The sequence below is a fragment of the Halichoerus grypus genome, chromosome 5 (assembly GCF_964656455.1).
Source record: "Halichoerus grypus chromosome 5, mHalGry1.hap1.1, whole genome shotgun sequence".
NCBI lineage: Eukaryota > Metazoa > Chordata > Mammalia > Carnivora > Phocidae > Halichoerus > Halichoerus grypus.
Genome location: NC_135716.1, coordinates 123,704,273 through 123,727,090, shown reverse-complemented (window position 1 = coordinate 123,727,090; position 22,818 = coordinate 123,704,273). Strand labels below are relative to the sequence as shown.

General features: G+C 39.8%; 1 protein-coding gene across 1 annotated transcript in view; it reads left to right on the top strand.

The window, feature by feature from the left end:
• The first annotated feature begins 15,855 nt into the window (after positions 1-15,855).
• PTGFR (prostaglandin F receptor) overlaps positions 15,856-22,818 on the top strand; it is a 44,577-nt gene continuing 37,614 nt past the window's right edge. The window contains exons 1-2 of the mRNA XM_036113406.2: positions 15,856-16,111; positions 17,546-18,429. Of these exons, the coding sequence (XP_035969299.1) occupies positions 17,632-18,429 (798 nt within the window). The 5' untranslated portion in view covers positions 15,856-16,111; positions 17,546-17,631. The remainder of the gene's footprint in view (positions 16,112-17,545; positions 18,430-22,818) is intronic.

Below are 22,818 nucleotides of genomic sequence, written 5' to 3'. Positions count from 1 at the left end.
GAACTTTAAAAAAGAAATTCATGACCATGCAGGGATTTCAATTTGATATTTAAAAATTTTACAATAGATGAAACAATGTCAACCATGTGCGAGTACGTTATAATGGGCTCTTAGAAAACGAGACGTGAATCTTCAGCTCTGCCCGGACATGGAACATAGTGGGGAAAATATGGGTAATTAGTTGCATGATTCAGCTGAGAATGACTTTTCCTCTTCATTTCTTTTTCTGCCTTGTGTGTTGGATAATTTGAGAGTATTTTTTAATTTACGCAGCCTATAATTTTTGTCCTCTTCATATTGTCTAGAGAGATATAGTCATTGAGACAAGGGAAAAACACAAATGTATATATAATTATTCAATACACTTCAATGGACACCACCAAAGGAATTGTGCTAAGTTTTATGGAAGATACAAGAATACAGAGAACCCAGCCTCTTTTGTCAGTGTAGCAGGTAGAAAGGTCTTAGTTCCATAAGGGAGAAATTGTTATAGGAATTTATTCACTCACTTACCAAATATTTACTCTTTGCATTAGGCACTATGACAGGGGCTGTTTAGACGATTAAGATCCAGTGTTCAGTGTGGAAGCTGAGAAAGAAATGCCAAAAACAGGGAAAAAGTACGAGAATATAAAGCTTTTTCATTTCTTTTGTGTCTCTCTCAACTTCTCATGGTGGTGTTTATTTGCTATTTGATGTTCTAAGTAAATAAAGCTCAAAATGTTAAATTATTAGCATGAATTTTATTGTTCATCTCTATATTGTGCAATGCCAACTCAAAAACAAATATCAGAACATTTCTTTTGTGTGGAGTCACCAAAATTACACAATTTGTATTTTGTGGCTTGTCCTTGGAAGGTGCCTCTAGCTGGTCAGAGATAAACTTAAGACAGAATGAAGAAGGTAGGAAGGAAGAAGAGAGGATTCCTCAGGCATGGAGCTGACTGAGGGGGCGCTCAGGGCACAAGGATACTCATGGGGCTGGACAGACCATCACTGGCACTCAAGGGTCCTGCTCCATGATTTGGGGTGTGTGTGCATTTGCTTGGGCCTCATGGCTACTACTGAGTTCCTCTTCCCATCAGCCAAAGAACCTATAAACAGCATCCCAGCAGGGGGCTGAGGCCATGGGAGTCAAGCCAGGGGTCCCTTATTTCCATAGGCCTACGACCCCAACCCCTGGTAGATGGACAGCCCCTAAAGATCTTAAACCTCTGTGCCAGGATATGGTTCAGCGCCTGGATGAGGTACAGAGGCTTGCCCCTCTCCTGGCCAAGACAGATCTCACCTGGAATGGGAATGGCAGCAGCTAGGCCTAAGATGCCGCAGGGTGTGTGCCTGACCCCAACCCTACCGAAGCTCATGGCAAGGCCCCTTTGTAGGTGAAGAGTGACAGCAGTTACAGATAGTGATAGAGTGGGGGAGGCTGGCTGGGGTGTGGGACAGGGGACTAGGTCATGGTGGACTGGTCCTAGGGAGGCCCATCCCAGGAAGATGTGACTGTGCAGGAGCCAGAGGTTCTAAGCCCCTTGTGCATGCTCCTTTGTACCATTGAACTTCACTTAAAAACACAAATTCAAACAAAAAATGATTCAGAATTTCAAGGTGGCACTGGCTACATACCCAAGAAGCTAGTCCCTACTCTGGAGTTCGGCTTTTTGATACTGTTTCCACAGCTATGATAGCTCCATCTTTTATGGAAAGCGGTTCCCTCTTTGTGCTGACTTAGAGGAATAGCAAGCTATCAATATTCTTCCCTTCAAGCTCTCTTTACTTGAATTGCAGTTCAAGAGATGAATTTTCAATTTTTTAAGGTATGATTTTCTTTACTTTTCCAAGGATGGTCTCATCATCCTTCATGGTAGTTGTAGATTTGCTTTGGATTTGGATACTGGTGTTTTGAAGCTTCATTAAAGTGAGGTTTCATGTAAAAGTGGTGGGCAAGTATTGAATGCAGTCAAGAAATCAAGATGACCCTGATAACCACTTGACCACAAAAGGAAGTTTCATGACAACTGCCAATACGTGGACAACCCTGTGTGTCCAACTGCAGTGTGCAGGGGGGTTATGGCTGCTGCTTATCATTTTCAGTGAGGCAGTATGGCCATGGATTAAGGTCAAGGGAGGCACTGAACAGATCTGACACTGAGTTTCTCCTCTACCGTTACATGATTTCACCCCTTAATTTTTCTGTGCCTCTGTTGCCTCGTGTGCAAAATGAAGATCGTATAGAGTTCTTGTGAAAGTTAGTTGAATCTGCAAGTAAAGCATTTAGCATGGTACTTGAGACATAGTCAGTTCTCAATAGATGTAAATTCTATATCTTTTCATATACAAGCATGAACAAAAAACGTGAACAACACCATGCTCCTTTTTGGTGCTTTGTGCTGGGGTCCCCATTGCCTTCAGGCGTTTCCATGATGCTGCATCTGGTCCACTCCCTTCCATGCAACAAACTCTTGCTTGTTACCTTTACTCTTGTCATACACTATATGTCTTGTGTCTCCCCTGCTCAGGTCCATTTTTTTTTTTTTAAAGATTTATTTATTTGAGAGAGAGCGGGGGAGAGACAGTCCCAAGCAGACTCTGCACTGAGCACAGAGCCTGGCAGGGGCTTGATCTCAATACTCAGATCATGACCTGAGCTGAAACCAAGAGTTGGATGCTTTACTGACTGCACCACCCAGTAGCCCACGTACTCAGGGTCATTAAAAAAAAAAGTTTACTAGGTAAATTTGTTTCTTAGTTGGATCCTAGATACCTATATCAAATATTGAAGTCAGATAAGTCAGGAGGAAAAGTTCCAAAGAGCAAATAGGAGCCTGGAAAAAGATGAAGGTGAAATGGAAAGAAAAGTTAAAAAAAAATAAAATAAAAAGAGAAGAGGTGTTAACAAGAACTAGCATGCCACTCTAGATTTTAAGTTTCTTGAGGGCAGAAACTGGAGCTACCTGGTCTCTGCCTCTTAAATGTCCTTAGCACAAATGCCTTGCTCACTTTAAGATCCACCTAATTCTTAGAATAAATAGCAAATAGTGATAAGCACCCAGGGCTCTGAGGGGAGGAGCCGGGAGCAGAGTCCAGGCTGAAGGGAGGTGTGGGAACAGACAGGAAGTTTAAGAGGGTCTGCACTGCCCCCTGCTCCCTGAATGAAGCAGAGGGAACTGGGCACTTCAGGGTTTGGATTGTATCTCACTTTCAGCATAGCTGTGTGATCTTGGGCAAATAATTAATGCTCTCTGGGCTTTGGTTTCTCCATCTCTTCTCTGAATAACAAAGGTAAAAATAACTACCTGCTGGTGTTAATGTGTACATGAGAAGAGCCTGTCATAGTGCTGGGTGGGAAATCAAATATTATTGTTTTATTTTGCCTCCTTCCAATCATTCCCTTCTTTTTACCTCACAGACTTTCTATTCTGACATATGAAGAACTCTTGTTAACATAAAGAGTTAACACAAACATTAGTGCTAAAAATGTGCCACCGTTGGGTCTTGGATATTGTGAAAGAATGTAGATGGATTATTGAAAAACTTTTTGCACTGAAAGAAAAACAATACAGGCATCTGTCCTTCGGGTGGTAGGATTAGTAGAAACAAACCTTGTACATAAAGGACAGCACTTTATGTTTTATTAAACCTAGAGGCAATATGAAGAGTTGGTTAGAGTATGGGTTTTGTGATCAGATAGCCTTGGTTTTGTCACATGCGCTTGCCATTCTAATCAGGCAAGTTATTTTTTTATGCTGAACCCTGAAGCCTGAATAGGAGACAGGCAACGCATGAGGGGTTGGAGGAAGATTCTTAAATATAGGGGGGGAATGAAGGCCAAGAGACAGGGTTCGGGACCTGAGAATGTCAGTGGTGCTGAGGCATTGAGTTCTAGGGCTGAAGAATGAGAGTTAAACATTGGGGAGAAGTAGCTGAATAGATTAGGAAGGGCCTTGAAAACCATGTTAAAGCATTCAGAGTATCTTAAGAGTGACAATAGGACTTCCCAAACAGTACTTCCCACTGGGACCAGAGTCCAGAGGAACTGCTGAGCATTGTCCCTTCCAGAAGATTCACAATGCACATTAGTATCTGTTAATGTTCTTCAATAAACAATTCCATTTCACATTTGTTTAATAGCTTTCCCAAACCTAATTAATGTTTTTAAGAAATTAACCTCTTACGAACTGAGGCCCCAGAGAACCTGCTTGAGGGGAAATGATGATAAATGGAAAGCCATTTCAAGGTTGTAAGTTGGGGCCCAACATAACCATATTTGCAGTTTATAAATGTATAGTAATACCTACCACATATGGAGCACGAGCTACTCTTCAAAGCACTTACCTAATTTAACTTAATTTAATTCTTATAACAAGTCCATGAGGTAGGTATTGTTATTTTTTACATTGTTAAGATGAGAAAATCAAGGCATAAAAGAATTAGGTAATTTCCTAAGGTTATGGAGCTAGTTATAAACAGAGGGCCTTGAACATGAACTTGGCCAGTCTGGTCTTGGAACCCCTACTCAACAGATGAATCTGACTGCACAGGGTAATGGATTAGAGTCAAACAAGATTGGAGACAATTAGGAGGAGGTTGCTGCCATAATGCAGATGAGAAATGATGGCTACTTGGACTTCCTACATTTGCTTAGAAGATTAAGTATTATAACATAATTAAAGTATCTACACTAGTTTTTACTATATGGTAGGCAGTCAACAAATAATAGTTTTCCCATGAATATATGGAAACTTGATATATGAAAGATATAAATTCCAGAATAGTGATGAAAGGGGGCATACAAGTTTGCTAGGGTTGCCACAACAAAATACCACAAACTGGGTGGATTAAATACAAAAATTTATTGTCTTACAGTTCTGGAGGCTAGAAGTCTAAAATCAAGGTGTTAGCAAGGTTGGTTCTTTCTGAGGGTTGTGAGGAAAGATTCTGTTCTCTTTCCTTGGCTTGTAGTTGACCACCTTCATGTTCACCTTGTGTTCTCCCTGTATGTGTGTCTATCTCCAAATTTCCTTTTTTTATTAGGACACCAGTCATATTGGATTAGGGCCCACCCCAATGTCCTCATTTTAACTTTACTACCTCTGACCTTATCTCCAAAGAAGGTCACATTCTGAAGTACTGGGGATTAGGACTTCACAATTCAATCCATAATAGAGGGATTATTTAGTAATAACATCATGAAAATCAGGTATCTATATGGAGAAACCCCCTGGATTCCTACGTCACATAATACTCAAAAATCATTATCTGAAAGATCGAAGACTTAAATATGGAAGGCAAGAATGTTAAAATGTTTAGAAAATATATAGTAGAATATCTTTATAATCTGGAAAAACTTTTAAAATGTGATACAGGGGTGAATTGCTGGGAAGATGGCAGAATTGGAGGACCCTAAGCTCACCTTGTCCCATGGATACAACTAGATAACACCCATATCACTGTAAATAACCCAGAAAACAACATGAAGACTGGCAGAACAAACCTTACAACTAAATGTGGAGAAAAGGCCACATCAGAGATGGTAGGAAGGGGAAGGTGAGGTGGGAAGGGACTTGTGGGCACAGAGAGGGGAGAGAAAGAGACTATCACACTGGGAAGCTTGCATAGGGAAGATGAATCCCTGTAACATTTGGTATTAAAAACCAGAGGGGCTGAATTTCATGAACTCTTACAACCAGCAGGACTTAAAACCTGGAATTTTAAAAATCAGTGGACTTGGCTTTGGAAGAGGGGGGAAGGCAAGAGAGAACTGAGGCCCTGCCCTTAAAGAGACAGTACAATAGTCCCTGGAGATAAAACATAGAAGCAGCAGTTTGAAAAATGCCTAGGGCATATGGGAAGCAGAGTTATTTACTAATCTCAGAGCATGTCCTAGAAGGACAGAGATCATTGGAAGACTCCTTCAGGATCAAAGGAGCTGGCAGGTAACATTTCCCTCCCCTTGCCCAGCATAAACCTACAGCCACATAAGGGAACCAGTGTGGCACTGACATTCCCTACCCAACTTGCTGACACCATGCCCCCCACCGCCTGCTGTGCTTCAACGGGTCTGTCCCCTCCAGCCAGGCCTGCCTTGGTCCCAGTGCTGTGGATCCCTTCTCTCAGAAGACCAGTGCAAACCTTTCTAACACATCTTCTGACACGTTCACTTTATGGATCTGCCTCTTCCAACCTGGCTGACCTCAGTCTTGGCAGTGGCAGTGGCAGGTCCCCTCTTACAGAGAACCAGCATGCAAACCTTTCTAAAACTGTGTGCCCTGTCCCCATGCATCTTTTGGATCCACCCCCTTTAATATGCTCTTGGCTGGAGCCCATCCAAACCAGGGCCACAAGCCCAGTAGTGTGCAAGCAGCCCTGACAGAGGTCAGTGCCACTCCAAAGTGACTCCTGCCCCAGAGAGAAGAAAGGATAACCACACACACCAGTCAGACTGAGGCCCCAGCAGTGGACTGGCGGAAGACAGCTGGTCTGATGGCAGGTCCCACCCACCAATGAATACTTCTTAGGGGACAACACAGGGAAAGCACTCTGTTGTTTGGTGCAACTACGTCTCTAGCAAATGCCTGGTCTGACTCAACTTAAGCCCAAGGCAGCCCAGACTGGTCCATTAACACCACAAGGACAAAACACTGCCCACAAGAGGCAAAGAGAGCCACTGAGATGAATGGACTTGAAGGAAAAATTAGCTCAGCCACAACAGCAGGGCACATGCAACACACACAGAAGATACCTCTAAAGTGCCATGTTCTGGTCAACAGGGGACTTTGTACTGCAGGGCACTACAGGACATCTTTTTCATAAGGTCATTACTTTCAAGAGCAGGAGTCATAGCTGACTTTCCTAACACACAGAAACACAGAGAGTTATACAAAATGAGGACACAAAGGAATACGTCCCAAATGAAAGAACAGGATAAAATCACAACAAGAGACCTAAGCAAAATAGAGATATATAATATGCCTGATAGAAAATTTAAAGTAATGATCATAAAGATACTCACTGGACTTGAGAAGAGAGTGGAGGACATCAGTGAGACCCTTAACAAAGAGATGAAAAAGGACCAATCAGAGATAAAGAACACAATAAATGAAATTAAACATACAGATGGAATATATATGGAGTAAATAGCAGAGAGAGGAAGCAGAAGAACAAATCAGTGGCCTGGAGGACAGAGTAATGGATAGCAATCACACTGAGCAGGTTAGAGAAAAAAAAAATTATGCGAAATGAGAATAGACATCATCAAGTGTAATAACATTCACATTATAGGAATCCCCAGAAGGAGAAGAGAGAGAAAAGAGGGCAGAAAATTTATTTGAAGAAATAATAGCTGAAAACTTCCCCGATCTAGGGAAGGAAACAAATATTCAGATCCAGGAGGCACAGAGAGCCCTCAACAAGATCAACCCAAGGAGGTCCACACCAAGATACATAGTAATAAAAATGGCACAAAATCATGACAAAGAGAGAATTTTAAAAGCAGCAAGAGAAAAGAAAACAGTTACATACAAAGGAAACCCCATCAGGCTATCAGCAGACTTTGCAGCAGAAACTTTGCAGGCCAGAGGGAGTACCATGATATATTCAGTGCTGAAAGGAAAAAAAATCTGCAGTCAAGAATACTCTGTCCAGCAAGACTATCATTCAGGATAAAAGGACAGATAAAGAGTTTCCCAGACAAACAAAAGTTAAAGGAATTCATGACCACTAAGCCAGGCCTACAACAAATGTTAAAGGAAATTCTTTGAGTGGAAAAGAAAGATGATAGTAAGAGTAAGAAAAGTAGGAAGTACAAAAGTAGTAAAAATAAAGATATCTATAAAAATCAGTCAAGGGTCTCACAAAAGGATGTAAAGTATGACATCATATGCTTAAAACATGGGGAAGGGGGTGGGAGGAGAGGAGTAAAGAATGGGTTCAGACTTATGTGATCATCTACTTCATATAGACTGCTATATGCATAAGATGTTACATACAAACCTAATGGTAACCACAAATCAAAAACCAGTAATAGATATGCAAAAAACAGATAAATGAATCCAAGTACATCACTAAAGAAAGCCAGCTTATCATAAGAGAAGAGATAAAGAGAAGAAAGGAACAGAGAAGAACTACAAAAACAAGTAAGAAAATGCCAATAAGTACATACCTATCAATAATTACTTTGAATGTAAATGGACTAAATACTCTAATCAAAAGCCTTAGGGTGATGAAATGGATAAGAAAACAAGGCCCATCTATATACTGCCTACAAGAGATCCCTTCAGACCTAAAGACACATGTAGATTGAAAGTGATGGGATGGAGAAACATTTATCATGCAAATGGATGTGGAAAGAAAGCTGGGATAGCAATACTTGTGCTGGGAAAAATAGACTTTAAAACAAAGATGGACACCATAAAATCATACAGGAGACAATCTAACAAGAAGATATAACAATTGCAAATATTTATGCACCCATACTTAAACAGTTAATAATAAATATAAAAGAAGTAATTGAGAATAGTACAATAATAGTAGGGAACTTTAACACCCCAGTTACATCAATGAGTAGATCATTCAAACAGAAAATCAACAAGGAAACAGAGGCTTTGAATGACACATTGGACCACATGGATTTAATAGATATATTCAGAACATTCCATCCTAAAACAGCAGAATACACATTCTTTTGAAGTGCACATGGAACGTTTTCCAGAATAGATCACATATTAGGCCACAAACAAATCTCAACAAATTTAAAAGATTGAAATCATACCATGCATCTTTTCTGACTATAATACTATAAAACTAGAAATCAACCACAAGGAAAAATCTGGAAAGAGCACAAATAAATGGAGGTTAAATAACATGCTACAAAACAATGAGTAGGTCAACCAAGAAATCAAGAGGAAATAAAAAAATACAAATGAAAATCAAAACAGAATGGTCCAAAATCTTTGGATGCAGTAAAAGTGGTTCCAAGAAGTTTATAGCATTACAGGCCTACCTCAAGAAGCAAGAAAAACCTCAAATAAACAACTTAACCTTACACCTAAAGGAGCTAGAAAAATAACATAAAAAACCCCCCAAAACCAAAAAAAGGAAGGAAATAATAAAGATTAGAGCAGAAATAAATGAAATAGTAACTAAAAAACAATAGAACAGATTGATGAGACCAGGAGCTGATTCTTTGAAAAGACCAACAAAATTAATAAATCTTTAGCCAGACTCATCAAGGAAAAAAAAAAGAGAAGACTCCAACAAAATCATAAATGAAGAGGAGAAATAACAATTGATACCACAGAAATACAAAGGATTATAAGAGAATGTTAGGAAAAATTACATGCCAACAAATTGGATGACCTAGAAGAAATGGGTAAATTCCTAGAAACATATAACCTCCCAAAACTGAATTAGGAAGAAATAGAAAATTTGAACAGACCAATTACCGGCAATGAAATTGAATCAGTAATCAAAAAAACTCCCAACAAACAAAAGTCCGGGGCCAGATGGCTTCACAGGTGAATTCAACCAAACATTTAAAGAAGAGTTAATACCTATTCTTCTCAAACTATTCCAAAAAATAAAAAAGGAATAAAAACTTCCATATTCATTCTATGAGGCCTGTATTACCCTGATACCAAAACCAGATAAAGACACCACAAAAAAGAGAAAACTACAGGCTAATATCTCTGATGAACATAGATACAAAAATCCCCAACAAAATACTAGCAAATTGAATCCAACAGTACAGTAAAAAAATCATTCACCACCATCAAGTGGAATTTATTCCTAGGATGCATGGGTGGTTCAGTATTCACAAATCAATCAATGGGATACATCATATCAATAAGAGAAAGGGTAAAAACCATAAGATCATTTCAATATATGTAGACAAAGCATTTGACAAAGTACAATATCCATTCATGATAAAAACCCTCAACAAAGTAGGTTTAGAGGGAACATACCTTGACATAATAAAGGCCTTTACATGAAAAACCACAGCTAGCATCATACTCAATGGGGAAAAACTGAGAGCTTTTCCCTTAAGGTCAGGAACAAGACAAATGTGTCCACTCTCACTACTGTTATTCAGCATAGTACTGGAAATCCTAGCTGTAGCAATCAGACATGAAAAAGGAATAAAAAGCATCCAAATTTGTAAGGAAGAAGTAAAAGTTTCACTGTTTGCTGATGACATGAGACTACACAGAGAAAACCCTAAAGACTCGACCAAAAAACTACTAGAACTAATAAATGAATTAGTGTTGGTGAGGACATGGAGAAAAAGGAACCCTCTTGCGCTTTTGGTCGGAATGCAAACTGGTGCAGCCTGTGGAAACAGGATGGAGATTTCTCAAAAAAAAAAAAAAAAAGAGAAATACTCTGTGATCCAGTAATCACGGTACTGGGTATTTTCCCAAAGAATACGAAAACACTAATTTGAAAGGATATATGTACCCCTATGTTTGCTGCAGCATTATTTACAATGGAAGCAGCCCAAGTGTCCATCAATAGATGAATGGATAAAGAAGAGGTGGTATATTATTCAGCCATAAAAAAGAATGAAATCTTGCCATTTGTAACAACATAGATGGAGCTAGAGAGCATAATGTTAAGAGAAATCAGTCAGAGAAAGAAAAATACTATATGATTTCACTCGTATGTGGAATTTAAGAAAAAAACAAAGGCAAAAAAAGAGACAAACCAAAAATCAGACTCTTAACTATAAACAAACAGAAGGTTATCAGTGGGGAGGTGAGTGGGGGGATGGATGAAAGAGGTGATGAAGATTAAGAGTAAACTCACCTTGAGCACTGAATCATGTATAGAATTATTGAATCACCTGACAATAATATGACACCGTATGTTAACTATACTGGGATTAAAATTTTTAAAAAATTGACACAAAAATGCTAAAATACAACACAAGAGATAAAACTTAAAATATTTAAATTTGGTAACATTAAAATTAAAAACAGATTTGACAGTTATATAGTTTACAAAATGCTCACCAGGATAAGTATAGTTACCATCTGTCATTATATAACATTATTACAGTATTATTCATGATATTCCCTATGCTGTACTTCTCATCCCCATGACTTATCTATTTTATAACTGGAAGTTTGTAGCTCCTAATCCCCTTCACCTATTTTGCCCCTCCCCTCTGGCAACCACTCGATTGTTATCTGTATTTCAGTCTGTTTCTCTTTTTTGTTGTTGCTGTTTTTTGTTTTATTTCTTAGAGTCCATGTATAAATAAAATCATATGTTTTTGTCTTTCTTTGTCTGACTTATTTCACTTAGCATAATACCCTCTAGGTCCATCCATGTTGTTGTGAATGGCAGATTTTATTCTTTATTTATGGTGGAGTAATAGTCCATTGTGTATATATACCACATCTTTTTTATCCATTCATCTAGTGATGGACATTTAGGTTGCTTCCATATCTTAGCTATTGTAAATAATGCTGCAATAAATGTAGGAGTGCATATATCTTTGAATTAGTGTTTTTATTTTCTTTAGGTAAATACACAGAGGTGAAATTCCTGAATTGTATGGTAATTCTATATTGTATGCCTGAAACTACTGTAATATTATATGTCACCTATACTTCAATTAAAAGTATGAAATAGAAAATAAAAAATATGCAAAAACTGATCTGCTCATAAAAAATGATAGCATAAGAAAATGAAAAGGCAAGATGTGATTTGGAGAAAAAAAAGATGTTTTCAAAACATTAACTGATAGAGGTTAGTATCTAGAACACAAAAGTATTAATGAGAAGAAGACAAATAACCCAATAAAAGAGACAAACAGGTATTTCATAGAAGAATAAATATAAATGAAAAGGGAATCGTAATTTAGGTCCACAATGTAATATCATTTTACTATCATCTGCTGGTAATAATTAAAAAGCTAGACGATTCCAAGCCATTATCATGAATGTGGCTGATGAGGAATTCTTATGCACCATTTAAGGAGTGTGAATTGATACAAGATTTCAGCATTATCTTGTAAAGTCGAGTTGAACATTCTCACACCCTATGACCCAGTAATTTTATTCAAGGTACATATTCTAGAGAAACTCCTATATAAGGTGAAGGGCATGAGACCATACTCATAGCAGAATATTTCCTGAGAATAAAACATTGGAAATAACCCCGAGGTTATTGACAGAATAATTTAAAAATTTGGATAGCCAAACATTGAGGTATTATAGAAGTTTGTTAAAGAATGAATGACTACTGCATACAATGATATGCACAAATCTTATAAATCTTGTATGAAAAAGTTAAGGAATGTTAAATCATAAGATAAGGAAAATTAAATAATATGTTTGTTCATCTGCATATTTATGTGATAAAACAATGAAATTCAAGAGAATGATGACAAACACACAATTCAGGATAGTGGTTATCTCTCTTATTTCTGACGGAGGGATACAGAGGATTGGAATGGAGGCAGAAATATACAGATAGATGTAGCAATATTATTAATGTTCTAATATAGTTCTTGTTATGGATTGAATTGCTCCTCCCCAGAAAAAAGATATATTGATGTCCTAACCCCCAGTATCTCAGACTGTGATTTTATTTGGAAATAGGGTTGTTGCAGATGTAATTAATTAAGACCATGTCATACTGGAGTAGGGTGGACCCCTAACTCAATATGACTGGGATCCTTAAAAGACCTCATGTGAGATCAGAGACACAGGGATGATGGAATATAATGATGAAGGCAGAAATTGGAGTGATGCATCCACAAGCCAAGAAGCACTAAAGAATACCAGCAAATCCCCAGAAGGAAGGCACGGGACATGGAGTAGATTCTCCCTTACAGCCCTTAGAAGGAACCAAAACTGCCAACACCTTGATTTTGGACTTCTAGCCTCCAGACTGTAAGATGATACATTTCTGTTGTTTAAGCCACTCACCTTGTGGTACTTTGTTACAGCGGCCCTAGGAAACTAATGCAGTCCTTATATTAGGTAGTAGGTGCACAGGTGTTTATTTTTTTATAATTCACAATTTTCAAATGTGTGACATATGCTACTTTTCATGTATCAAATAGTTATATAATAAAAATAAAAAGACAAAAGATGTTATTATTTTCATCACTACCAAATCAGGGCATGTTTCTACTATTAATCTCAATGGCAAATTCCAGAAAAGCTTTTCTAGACAGTTTTATTAAAACCATAAAATTCAACTTCCAACATTCCCTTTAACTTTTATGGAATTTTTATTGCAACCTCAGTGTCACTGAGTCCCTGTTTCTCTGACTTTAATTACAGTGTGCACGTCTTCTGAGCAAAGTGTCCTGCATCTAATTCTGAGTGAAGGTGATTGCCAAGCACACACCTGTCATGGTATGTTAGCTCTGTGCAGACTGGCTGACGTCAGCTTTGCCTCCATTGAACACAAAGGGAATCCTGAACATCTAAAATCACTGCAAGGTCTCCAGCACATGTGCCCCCAAAGTAAGTGCCTTCCCTTAACGTAGAAGTCACACCAGAGGAGGGGCTTTGTAAGCTTTGTTCACACAGCTGTATCGCGGCCACCGAGAAACAGTGCCTGACACGAAGTAGGTGCTCAAAAATTCGTTGAATGACTTTATCAATGAATAGTTTTGTGAGAGTGTCCACTTCTCAGGAGAAGTACCAATAGCAACTACCACATTTCAGAAGAGTTTATGAGCCATCCCCCAGGCCCCACTAATTTTTTTTTTTTTATCTGTTTATTTCTCTTATCTGTAGAATCACCAGCTCTTCTTCCTTATATAAGCAGCCAAAGGCTGCCTTTGGGAACTTTGAATAGAGGATCAGATTTGGGTCCCATAAGGCCAGACCCCCCACCCACACACGTGTATATATTTTTTCTTTTACCAATAGGTGTCTAATCTTCCATACCAATTAGTACTTGCTCTGCTACTAGTAACATATTCTTTCTATCTTGAGGAGAAGCGATGTCAGTGCTTTAGAATCTTTTATTGATCTTCAAGTGAAATGCGTCTGGATTAAGGAGTGGATTCTAAAAAAGAAACTCCAAGAATACATGCAAAGTAGATAATTTTTTTTTAAAAAATGGAATTTATGGGGCACCTGGGTGGCTCAGTTGGTTAAGCCTCTGCCTTCAGTTCAGGTAATGATCTCGGGTTCTGGGATCGAGCCCTGCATTGGGATCCCTGCTCAGCAGGGATTCTGCTTGTTCCTCTCCCTCTGCCCCCTCCCCTGCTTGTGCTCTCACTCTCTCTCTAAAAAAAAGAAAAAAGAAAGGATTTATGTAGTATTTTGAAAAACAAATTTCTATTGTTTTAAATATATTACATAATGCATGTTATGATTTGACATTAATGAGATTTCTTTCTTTACTTTTTTTTCCCCAGTAGACAGAGCAGCTGATGTTAGTGAGGTGCTCCAGTGAGAGATGAAGAGTTTTCAAGATCTCAAACTATAATACTGAAAATGCTGATTGTACCATTGATGAATTCAAACAGCATTTGGTAAGTGTCCAGGCACAGTCCTAGGTGAGGGTGGAGAGATGAATAAGACCTCTGCAGGAATTCATTTCAGTGGGAGAGACATAATCGCAGTGTAATGTGATTAAGTGTTCTTAATCATTGAGGGAAAGACTAGTGCTTTATGGCATTCACGTTTTCTGTGTAGTTTATCACAGAGTTGTTCTTTGGATACTGGCCATCTAGATATAATATTCCTTTACTAACCTTTGATTAGTCAAATTGTTCAGTTCCCTGACCATACCTGAGTAACAGTTTATTTTACAAGTTATGATCATATTATTAACAAAACCCTCAATATCTACCACAGGGGAAAACTGTGCAATCGTTCTTTTCTATAGTTAATGGCTAATTTATTTTATCTCACTTTAGCATTTTATGATCCTTTTCGATTTCCAGGAATTTAGAGGCCCCTTCTGACTTTAGAACAGAGTAAAGAGGGTTTATTTCCATGTGGCACTAATTTTTCACATAAGTGGTGGAACACTTTACTAAAATAAAAAGAACAGAGGCCACTAATAGATTCCTATAAGTATTTAGCTGGAAAAATGAGACACAGTAGGTATGGATCAGAACAATATTGGCAAAAAGCAGTTCCAGTATTAAAATGACCCAAATCATAATTCCTAGTGAAGTAGTGGGTATTTCTTCACTTGATAATAAAATGATCTCCACAAAATTTAGATTCACAACTCTCTGGGTAAACATACCATTAGAAATACTGTCAACATTGGGCTTTTAAAAAAAATCATTAAAATGTTACTAATACCTTATCTGCAGGTGTCCTTCAAGAATACTTCTCATCCCTTTCCCTTCTCACATTCCTTAGAAAGTTAGAAACATAGTCCAGTCCTCTGATAGTGAACCCCAAGGCAGTGACTGTTTTCCTTTACAACACGTGGCTTAAATACTTGTTTTTAACTCCCTGGGGTATCGGCCACCAAGCCCTTTCCTCAAATACACCGTCTCTTTCTTTCTGCCTGATTTCTTGATCTTTTTCGAGCTGGATTTGGGACGGATTCAGTCAGCAAACTACAATGTGACAGTCCAACACGCTGCCACGACAGCTGCCTGTAGGCTTTCCTCGACTCTCCCGATTCCTATTTTGCAGCTTTAGAGATGGCGCCTTTAGATTGAACAGGAGTTTGAAACAAAACTTTTCCCTAAGTGGTGGGGCTGGGGCTCTGATGCTGGTGCATGGGCCGTAGCGTCTGAGCGCGGAGCCCTGGTCTCCCCCGGTCCGGCTCCCGGCACAGGGGGCGGAGAGGAGAGAGGAGAGGAGGGGTGGGGGCGGCGGAGGTCACCCGCGCTCTCCATCCCGCCCAGGCTGCGAGCGCCGCCGGGTGCTGAGTGACCGGAGGAGCCCTGTGCGCCCGCAGGTTCCGCGCTGGGGGAGCGCGCGGAGCGACGCGCGGCGGGGCCGAGCGGAACCGGAGACGGAGCCGGAGCCGGAGCCGGAGCCGGCGCCGGAGCGGGAGCGCGGCGCTGCGCGGGAGGAACCCTCCTTGGCGGCGGAGCGGAGCCCGGCGCGCCATGGCACTCGGAGCGGGGCGCCCTTCTCCGCCGAGAGCCCTACCGGCGGCCCGGGATGCCAAGGTAACCACCCCTCCAGCGGCTGCATTCCCACGGGTCGGCCTCCGGATGCTCCACCCCACCGAGGTGGAACCCTCACCCGGCCGCACTGGAGGGCACCTTAGTCTGAGCTTGGCAACAAGTTTGGACCGGATGCCCCGAGCTGGGGAGACCTTCAGAGAGAGGGGTATTCCGGCTGCCCCGAACTGATTCTGAACTGCGGGTGCAGAGGGTCTCAGGGGAGGGAATCGGAGCAACGGAGAGATCTCCTTCCCGTCCGGTGGTTCCTGGCCGGCGACCCTTGGAGTCCCGCACCCGGGCCAGCGCAGGCCTTTGGCGCCCCCCAGGGAGGGAGGGAAACCGGCCCTGTGGCGTTTGAGCAATAGCAGAAAGTGTCAGCAAGTTAGGTTTGGGAAGGATGTTTCAAGCAGAGGCTTAGGGGCGGTGGGGTAGTCACGGCGAAAGTTGAGCTGTAAGACCCGGAGCAGGCGGCAGTCCTCGGGCAGCCCGGGCGGCTCCACTCTCGTCCGGCCCAGGAAGGCTGGCTCGGTAATTCCCAGCCTCCCGGAAAGCTGCTCGGCGGAAACCTCAATCGAATTAGCTCGAGGCGTATGGTTGTGGTCATGGGTATGGAGGGTCTATGACTCAGGCCTCAACACACTACGGAAAGAACGATAAATGAATACAAATGAATACTTCGTATGAGACGTTGCTACCCTGAAGCTGTAACTTGATCAACAGCATGTAGGCAGACGTTCTCACGGGGAGCACGACGACGAACTGCCTCCTTTCCTGTCGCGAGCCAGGATTTCTGCACAGGTGTTAGCTGGACCAGAAAAGCTTCTTAGAGACTCACCACTCGACCTTCCGCGGGTCCCACATGTGTGTGGTTTGCTGTAATTTGATCTAAAGCTAACAGTTTTAGAACGTATTGAGAGAAGCCCCATTTAACATCAGTGAGTTTGCAGGTCCACTCTGCCCCCTGCCAAAGTTTGAAGAAGACTGTTTTGTCTGCCTGACAAACACTTAAAGAATAATCTGCAGTTTGGGGACAAAGCCCATCCAAGAAAAAAGCAGAAACTTTAAATGTCACCTCGTTATTTAAATAGACGAGCATGCTTTTAAAAACTTTGTTGGGTTTAAATCTAATCTTGTTGGTGACTCTGTAAACTTTACAAGTTTTAAGGTGCCTGTGAAGGTCAGGAGGAGATTTAGGAGGTACCCATTTGCAGAGGGGCCACAGAGTGCACCGAAGGGAGTCTCAATCTTGGCAGCTTGTTTACCTTGAAGATGCAATGTGGAAGGGGGGGCAGATATGTGCTGCTGTGGTATGATGCAGCCTTGCTTATGATAGGCCAGATACATCCGAGTCCCACCGCAGGGTGCTGGGCCGGTCAGTCTTAAATGTCAGATGAGCAGTTATCCAGTGCTCACCATTCCTCTGTCTTTATGCTGCAGATGTCCGGACTGCAAGCCTGCACTGTGCTGAGAGGGAGATGACTTGAGTGGCCAGCTTTTTTTTTTTTTTTTTTATCTCCACAACAATGTCTATGAACAATTCCAAACAGCCAGTGTCTCCTGCAGCTGGGCTCCTTTCAAATACAACTTGCCAGACGGAAAACCGGTTTTCGGTATTTTTTTCAATCATCTTCATGACAGTGGGGATCTTATCAAACAGCCTTGCCATTGCTATTCTCATGAAGGCCTATCAGAGATTTAGACAGAAGTCCAAGGCATCGTTTCTGCTTTTGGCCAGTGCCCTGGTCATCACAGACTTCTTTGGCCACCTCATCAATGGAGCTATAGCGGTCTTTGTATACGCTTCTGATAAAGACTGGATCCGCTTTGACCAGTCGAACATCCTTTGCAGTATTTTTGGTATCTGCATGGTATTCTCTGGTCTGTGCCCACTTTTTCTAGGCAGTGTGATGGCCATTGAGCGATGTATTGGAGTCACCAAGCCAATATTTCATTCTACGAAAATTACATCCAAACATGTGAAAATGATGTTGAGTGGAGTGTGCTTGTTTGCTGTTTTCATAGCTTTGCTACCCATCCTTGGGCATCGAAACTATAAAATTCAAGCATCGAGGACCTGGTGTTTCTACAAAACAGAGCACATCAAAGACTGGGAAGATAGGTTTTATCTTCTTCTCTTTTCTTTTCTGGGGCTCTTAGCCCTTGGCGTTTCGTTCTTGTGCAATGCCATCACAGGAATTACACTTTTAAGAGTTAAATTTAAAAGTCAGCAGCACAGACAAGGCAGGTCTCATCATTTTGAAATGGTCATCCAGCTCCTGGCTATAATGTGTGTCTCCTGCATTTGCTGGAGTCCATTTCTGGTAAGAGCCTAACATTTTGACAATTTCTGCTTTCTTCCATTTTTCCCTGTTTAATACAAGGTTTGTTGTCTTTTTCCAGAGTTGTTGGTCTTGATGGGCATCAATCTTTTAAATGCTGGAGTTTACTCCTACTCAAAACTTATTTCAGCACCCAGCTCTGGCTCAGGATTAAGCTGATTATGGTACACATGGTTATTTTCCCACAAGTCCTGAGTTGAAAGAAATGTCTTGCTAAACAATTCTAACTATACTGTAAACTGCTTGCAGAAGAGGATAAAATAATTTTAACAGAGCAACATAGTTTTAATATACTTAATAGGATTAGTTTCTAAAATGTGAAAAAAATGACCAACTATATTGGTCATTTAAATTTTTTTTCATGATGTTCTTGAGTTGGTCCTAGGAACCCAAGCCCAGGGAGGCTGGGTTGGGTCTGTGGGTGGCAAGTCAACATTTTGAGGCTTGCCTATTGTCATTTCAGGAGGCCTGAGGTGAAACCAAGCAGGGATTTGATCTGTGCTCATAGTCTAGTTATTTGAATCTGAATAGCAGAGAACAGTACTGCAATGGACTCAACTAAGTCTTGGTAGAAAGTGAGACAGACTTTTATCTAAAAGTCATATTAGCTCCTGGGTTTTTCTAAACACACAAGACTAGGTCTTGGCTTCCAAAGGGAGGTGATGAGATAGTTGGACAGTTGAGGTGAACTCTATGGATAGGTTAGGTGCAGAAATCACTAGTTCACCAACCCAAGAACAAATGCCCATGGTTCAGGGAGAGGTATGATTGGCAGGAAGACTAGGGACCCTTCCCTTATCATTCCATTCCTTTAAAAAAAAATTTTTTTTTTTTAGTGTAGCCAGTCTCTATGTTTGACAGCTCGATATTTTTATTTGGAAATCTAAGGTTAAGGAATTAACAACAAACATAAGTCATTTATAGTATCTTGTAGATAGAAGAAAAAAATACTTATGATTTTTAAGTATGGCCTTAACTCCCTTCATCATTTTACTTTATGATGAAAAGAGTGACAGCATGCCATTGAAAGAGAAAAAGAATCCCCTGTATGCAGCTAGTGATGGCAGTAAAGATGATTTTCATTCCTTTTTCAGTATCGGTGAAGCAATAGGCTAGAGACAGTAATACAGGGGATCCACAGATGGGGAGACGAAGGTAGATGGACCGCAAAGGTTGTGATCATCCCTTGCCTGGTGGTATGAAGGTGCTTGTTACTGATGCAGTTTTCCTCGGCCCCTAGCAGGGCCACTGTCCAAACGTTGTTGCCAGTGGAGTTTTAATAAACAGTCTTGATGATCCTGAAGCACGAGGAAGTTTGTGAGAGCTGCTGTTGCAGACAGATCCCATGCCAGCTGATTTTATTTTACAAAAGGATTTCTGCTCTTTGAAGATTTCTTTATTCATATTATGTCCTCACAATTTGAATTTAGCTGCTTGAATTGTGAAATCATTTTAAATCTTTTTCATGATGTTCTTGAGTTGGTCCTGGGAACCCAAGTCCAGGGAGACCGGGTTGGGTCTGTGGGTGGCAAGTCAACGTTTTGAGGCTTGCCTGTTGTCGTTTCAGGAGGCCTGAGGTGAAACCAAGCAGGGATTTGATCTGTGCTCATAGTCTAGTTATTTGAATCTGAATAGCAGAGAACAGTTCTATCAGTACTTGGAATCACTTCAGCGTTCATTCTTGAAATTTAATTTATGCCACTCGACAAGGGGAATTCCCTTGGAAGGATACTTCTTTTTTTCCCCTAAACTTTGAAATAGAGTAGCTTTTCAAAAGAAAAAGTGAGTGTGAGTAGCACTGAAATGAATTGGGGATTGGAAAGAGAATGTGAAGAAGGTGAGAAAAGAGGTACCTTAAAATATTTAAAAAACATTTTAAATGAAGGTCATCGCCCCAGAGAGAACCTGCAAACAATGGAAGAGGGAGCTCAGGGAGAGACAGGTGGTCTGGACAACCGAGGTAATCACTTGTGCTTTGGTTTTTGTTTGTTCTCAGTCCCCTTAGTTCTGGCTTTTGACTGAGAAATAGGAGTGATTTATAGGTTGACTGCTATGAGACTGTGGGAGGTCGCAAGATTTCATGCTCATCATGGGTATTTTGAATTTATGTTTTTCTCTAATTTCTCTTCCTGAATTTTTGGTTTCCTTCACTGTTGAAGTAGCTATTACAATTTAGTTCATATTTTGAACATATTTCTACTGGGAACATAATTTTATTTTTGTGAAACATTTTCCCAGGTCTATGTTCTATTTACGAATTATCAACACACCTATGACACCAGTGGATCAATACTTCTAAAATGCTTTTTAGTGTGAGAATTATTTCTGTGTTAGATGCATAGTGGATATACCACAGATACGTCTTGATGGATTGATATTTTATTTGAAGCATTCTTTGCATTCCAGGTTTCTCTTGTGGAGACTTGGGTTTTCATAGCAAATTCTGAGTAAAAGATTTATAACTTCTGTGGTCTGGACACTTGTGCCTTTGGCATTAGGTTAAGGCCATCAGACAGCTCTAAATGGGACCCGAGTCAAAAATCTCAGGTTTGGGAATGCCAAGTAACACCCAGCACTAGCATCTCTTTTGAAACATTTCTCTTTTTTTCCTTCAATGCTTAGGAAAAATTGCATAGGTGTTAATGACTGAGCCATCACTCTCTACCCTTTTATAAAAACTAAGAAGTTTTAAAAATGCCTTTGAAATCAAACTTCTGGATTCCCATAGTTGTCCTATAATGCTGACAGCTTCCCCCAGTGCCCTACTTTACATCATGTGCCTTCTTTCTATGATTGATGAGTATGAATTGTTGGATTTATAATCTGGATGAACATCTGCACCCACTTTTTGACCTGTTATCACTGTCATTTTAAGCCTCAAACTGGAACAAAGGTACAGGTGCACACACTAAATGGAGCCGATGAGTAATACAGGTAATAGTGGTTGTGCTTGATAAGATTCATTGTATCAGACCTTGTCAATAATGGCATAATTTCTAAAACTATTTAAATTTGTAGCTGATGACAAAGAGAATACTTTATTAATTTCGATGATGGTGTTCAACAAATACAAAGGTAAGATGATCATGTTGTTTGAGTTTTCTCTTCCTCCTTCTATTTAATAGACTTTATTTTTTCTTGAGTAGTTTTAAGTTTACAGGGAAAGGAGTGGCAAGCACAGAGTTCACATTATACCCTCTCATGTTCCCACTGACCCCTTTGTTATCCTTATTATTAAGTATTGCTTTGGTGTGGTACATTTGTCACAATTCATGACCCATTCTTACTGACTAAAGTCTGTAATGTTTTGCCATAGTGTTGTACATTGTGTGAGCTTTGATAAATGAAGATTGACGTGTGTCCACCATTGTAGTATCCTACAGAATGATTTCATTGCCCTAAAAATCCCCTGTGGTGGTTTTTTTTAATTTTTAAAATTTAATGTGTTATTTTTCCGAAAGAGAAAATGTTTTCAGGAATTAAGATTTAGAAATGTAGCACAAAGATAGTATTAGTTTAAGCTATAGCTCATTAAAATTTTAAAATTTAAACTTTGACAATATCTGGATTTTATTGTTTTAAACATGGTGAACTCATATAAATTCATTTAATTATAATCCCAACTGAAAAATGCAAGAAACTATAAGGGGCACTTATTAGTTTACCATTTCATTTAACAACAAATTAATACAAAAATCTTTAAGAGTCATTGTCTTTTGTGTATCCTAGGTGAATCATGGTTCCTTAATAAATAAATCTTGAAGACATTCTTTTGATGTTTCTAGGGTGAGGGGGAAAAAAAAAAACATTTACCAGCCCTTCAAGTAACATTTTCTTAATATTATTTTTGTCTTTATACAAGTAATGATTCTTTTTAATGTTCTGTTCTAGAATACATGACCCTAAAAGGAACTTATTATTATTGCTATGCTTATTTCATCAGTTTGGCAGAGCAATAAATACTTGTTGACTGGTTGACTGTAACTTAAGTAATATGAATGTCCAAAGATTGCAAATGATTGACCAGAATGTGGATTCTCAGTTTTGTAGGTAAGAGTTAATTAGGCAAATACTGAAACCAAATGGTAATTTTTAATCTGTTCCCTAAGTCAGCAACTCTAGACACTATTAAACTTCAGCAATCTTTTACTAGAAGGATGTACATTTGTTTACTTTCTCTTCAGTGATAGAGGATAATTTTGATTTGGGAAAAGAAGAGTAAAACATATGAAAAGTAAATAGATTTCTTATATAGATGAGTTTACCCAAGAAATATGTTCTCTTGTATATATAAAGTTTGAACTTGATTTTTTAAAAGATTATTTACTCTTAATGCTAGTGTTTCTAGCCAGTGTAGTTAAACATTTAGTC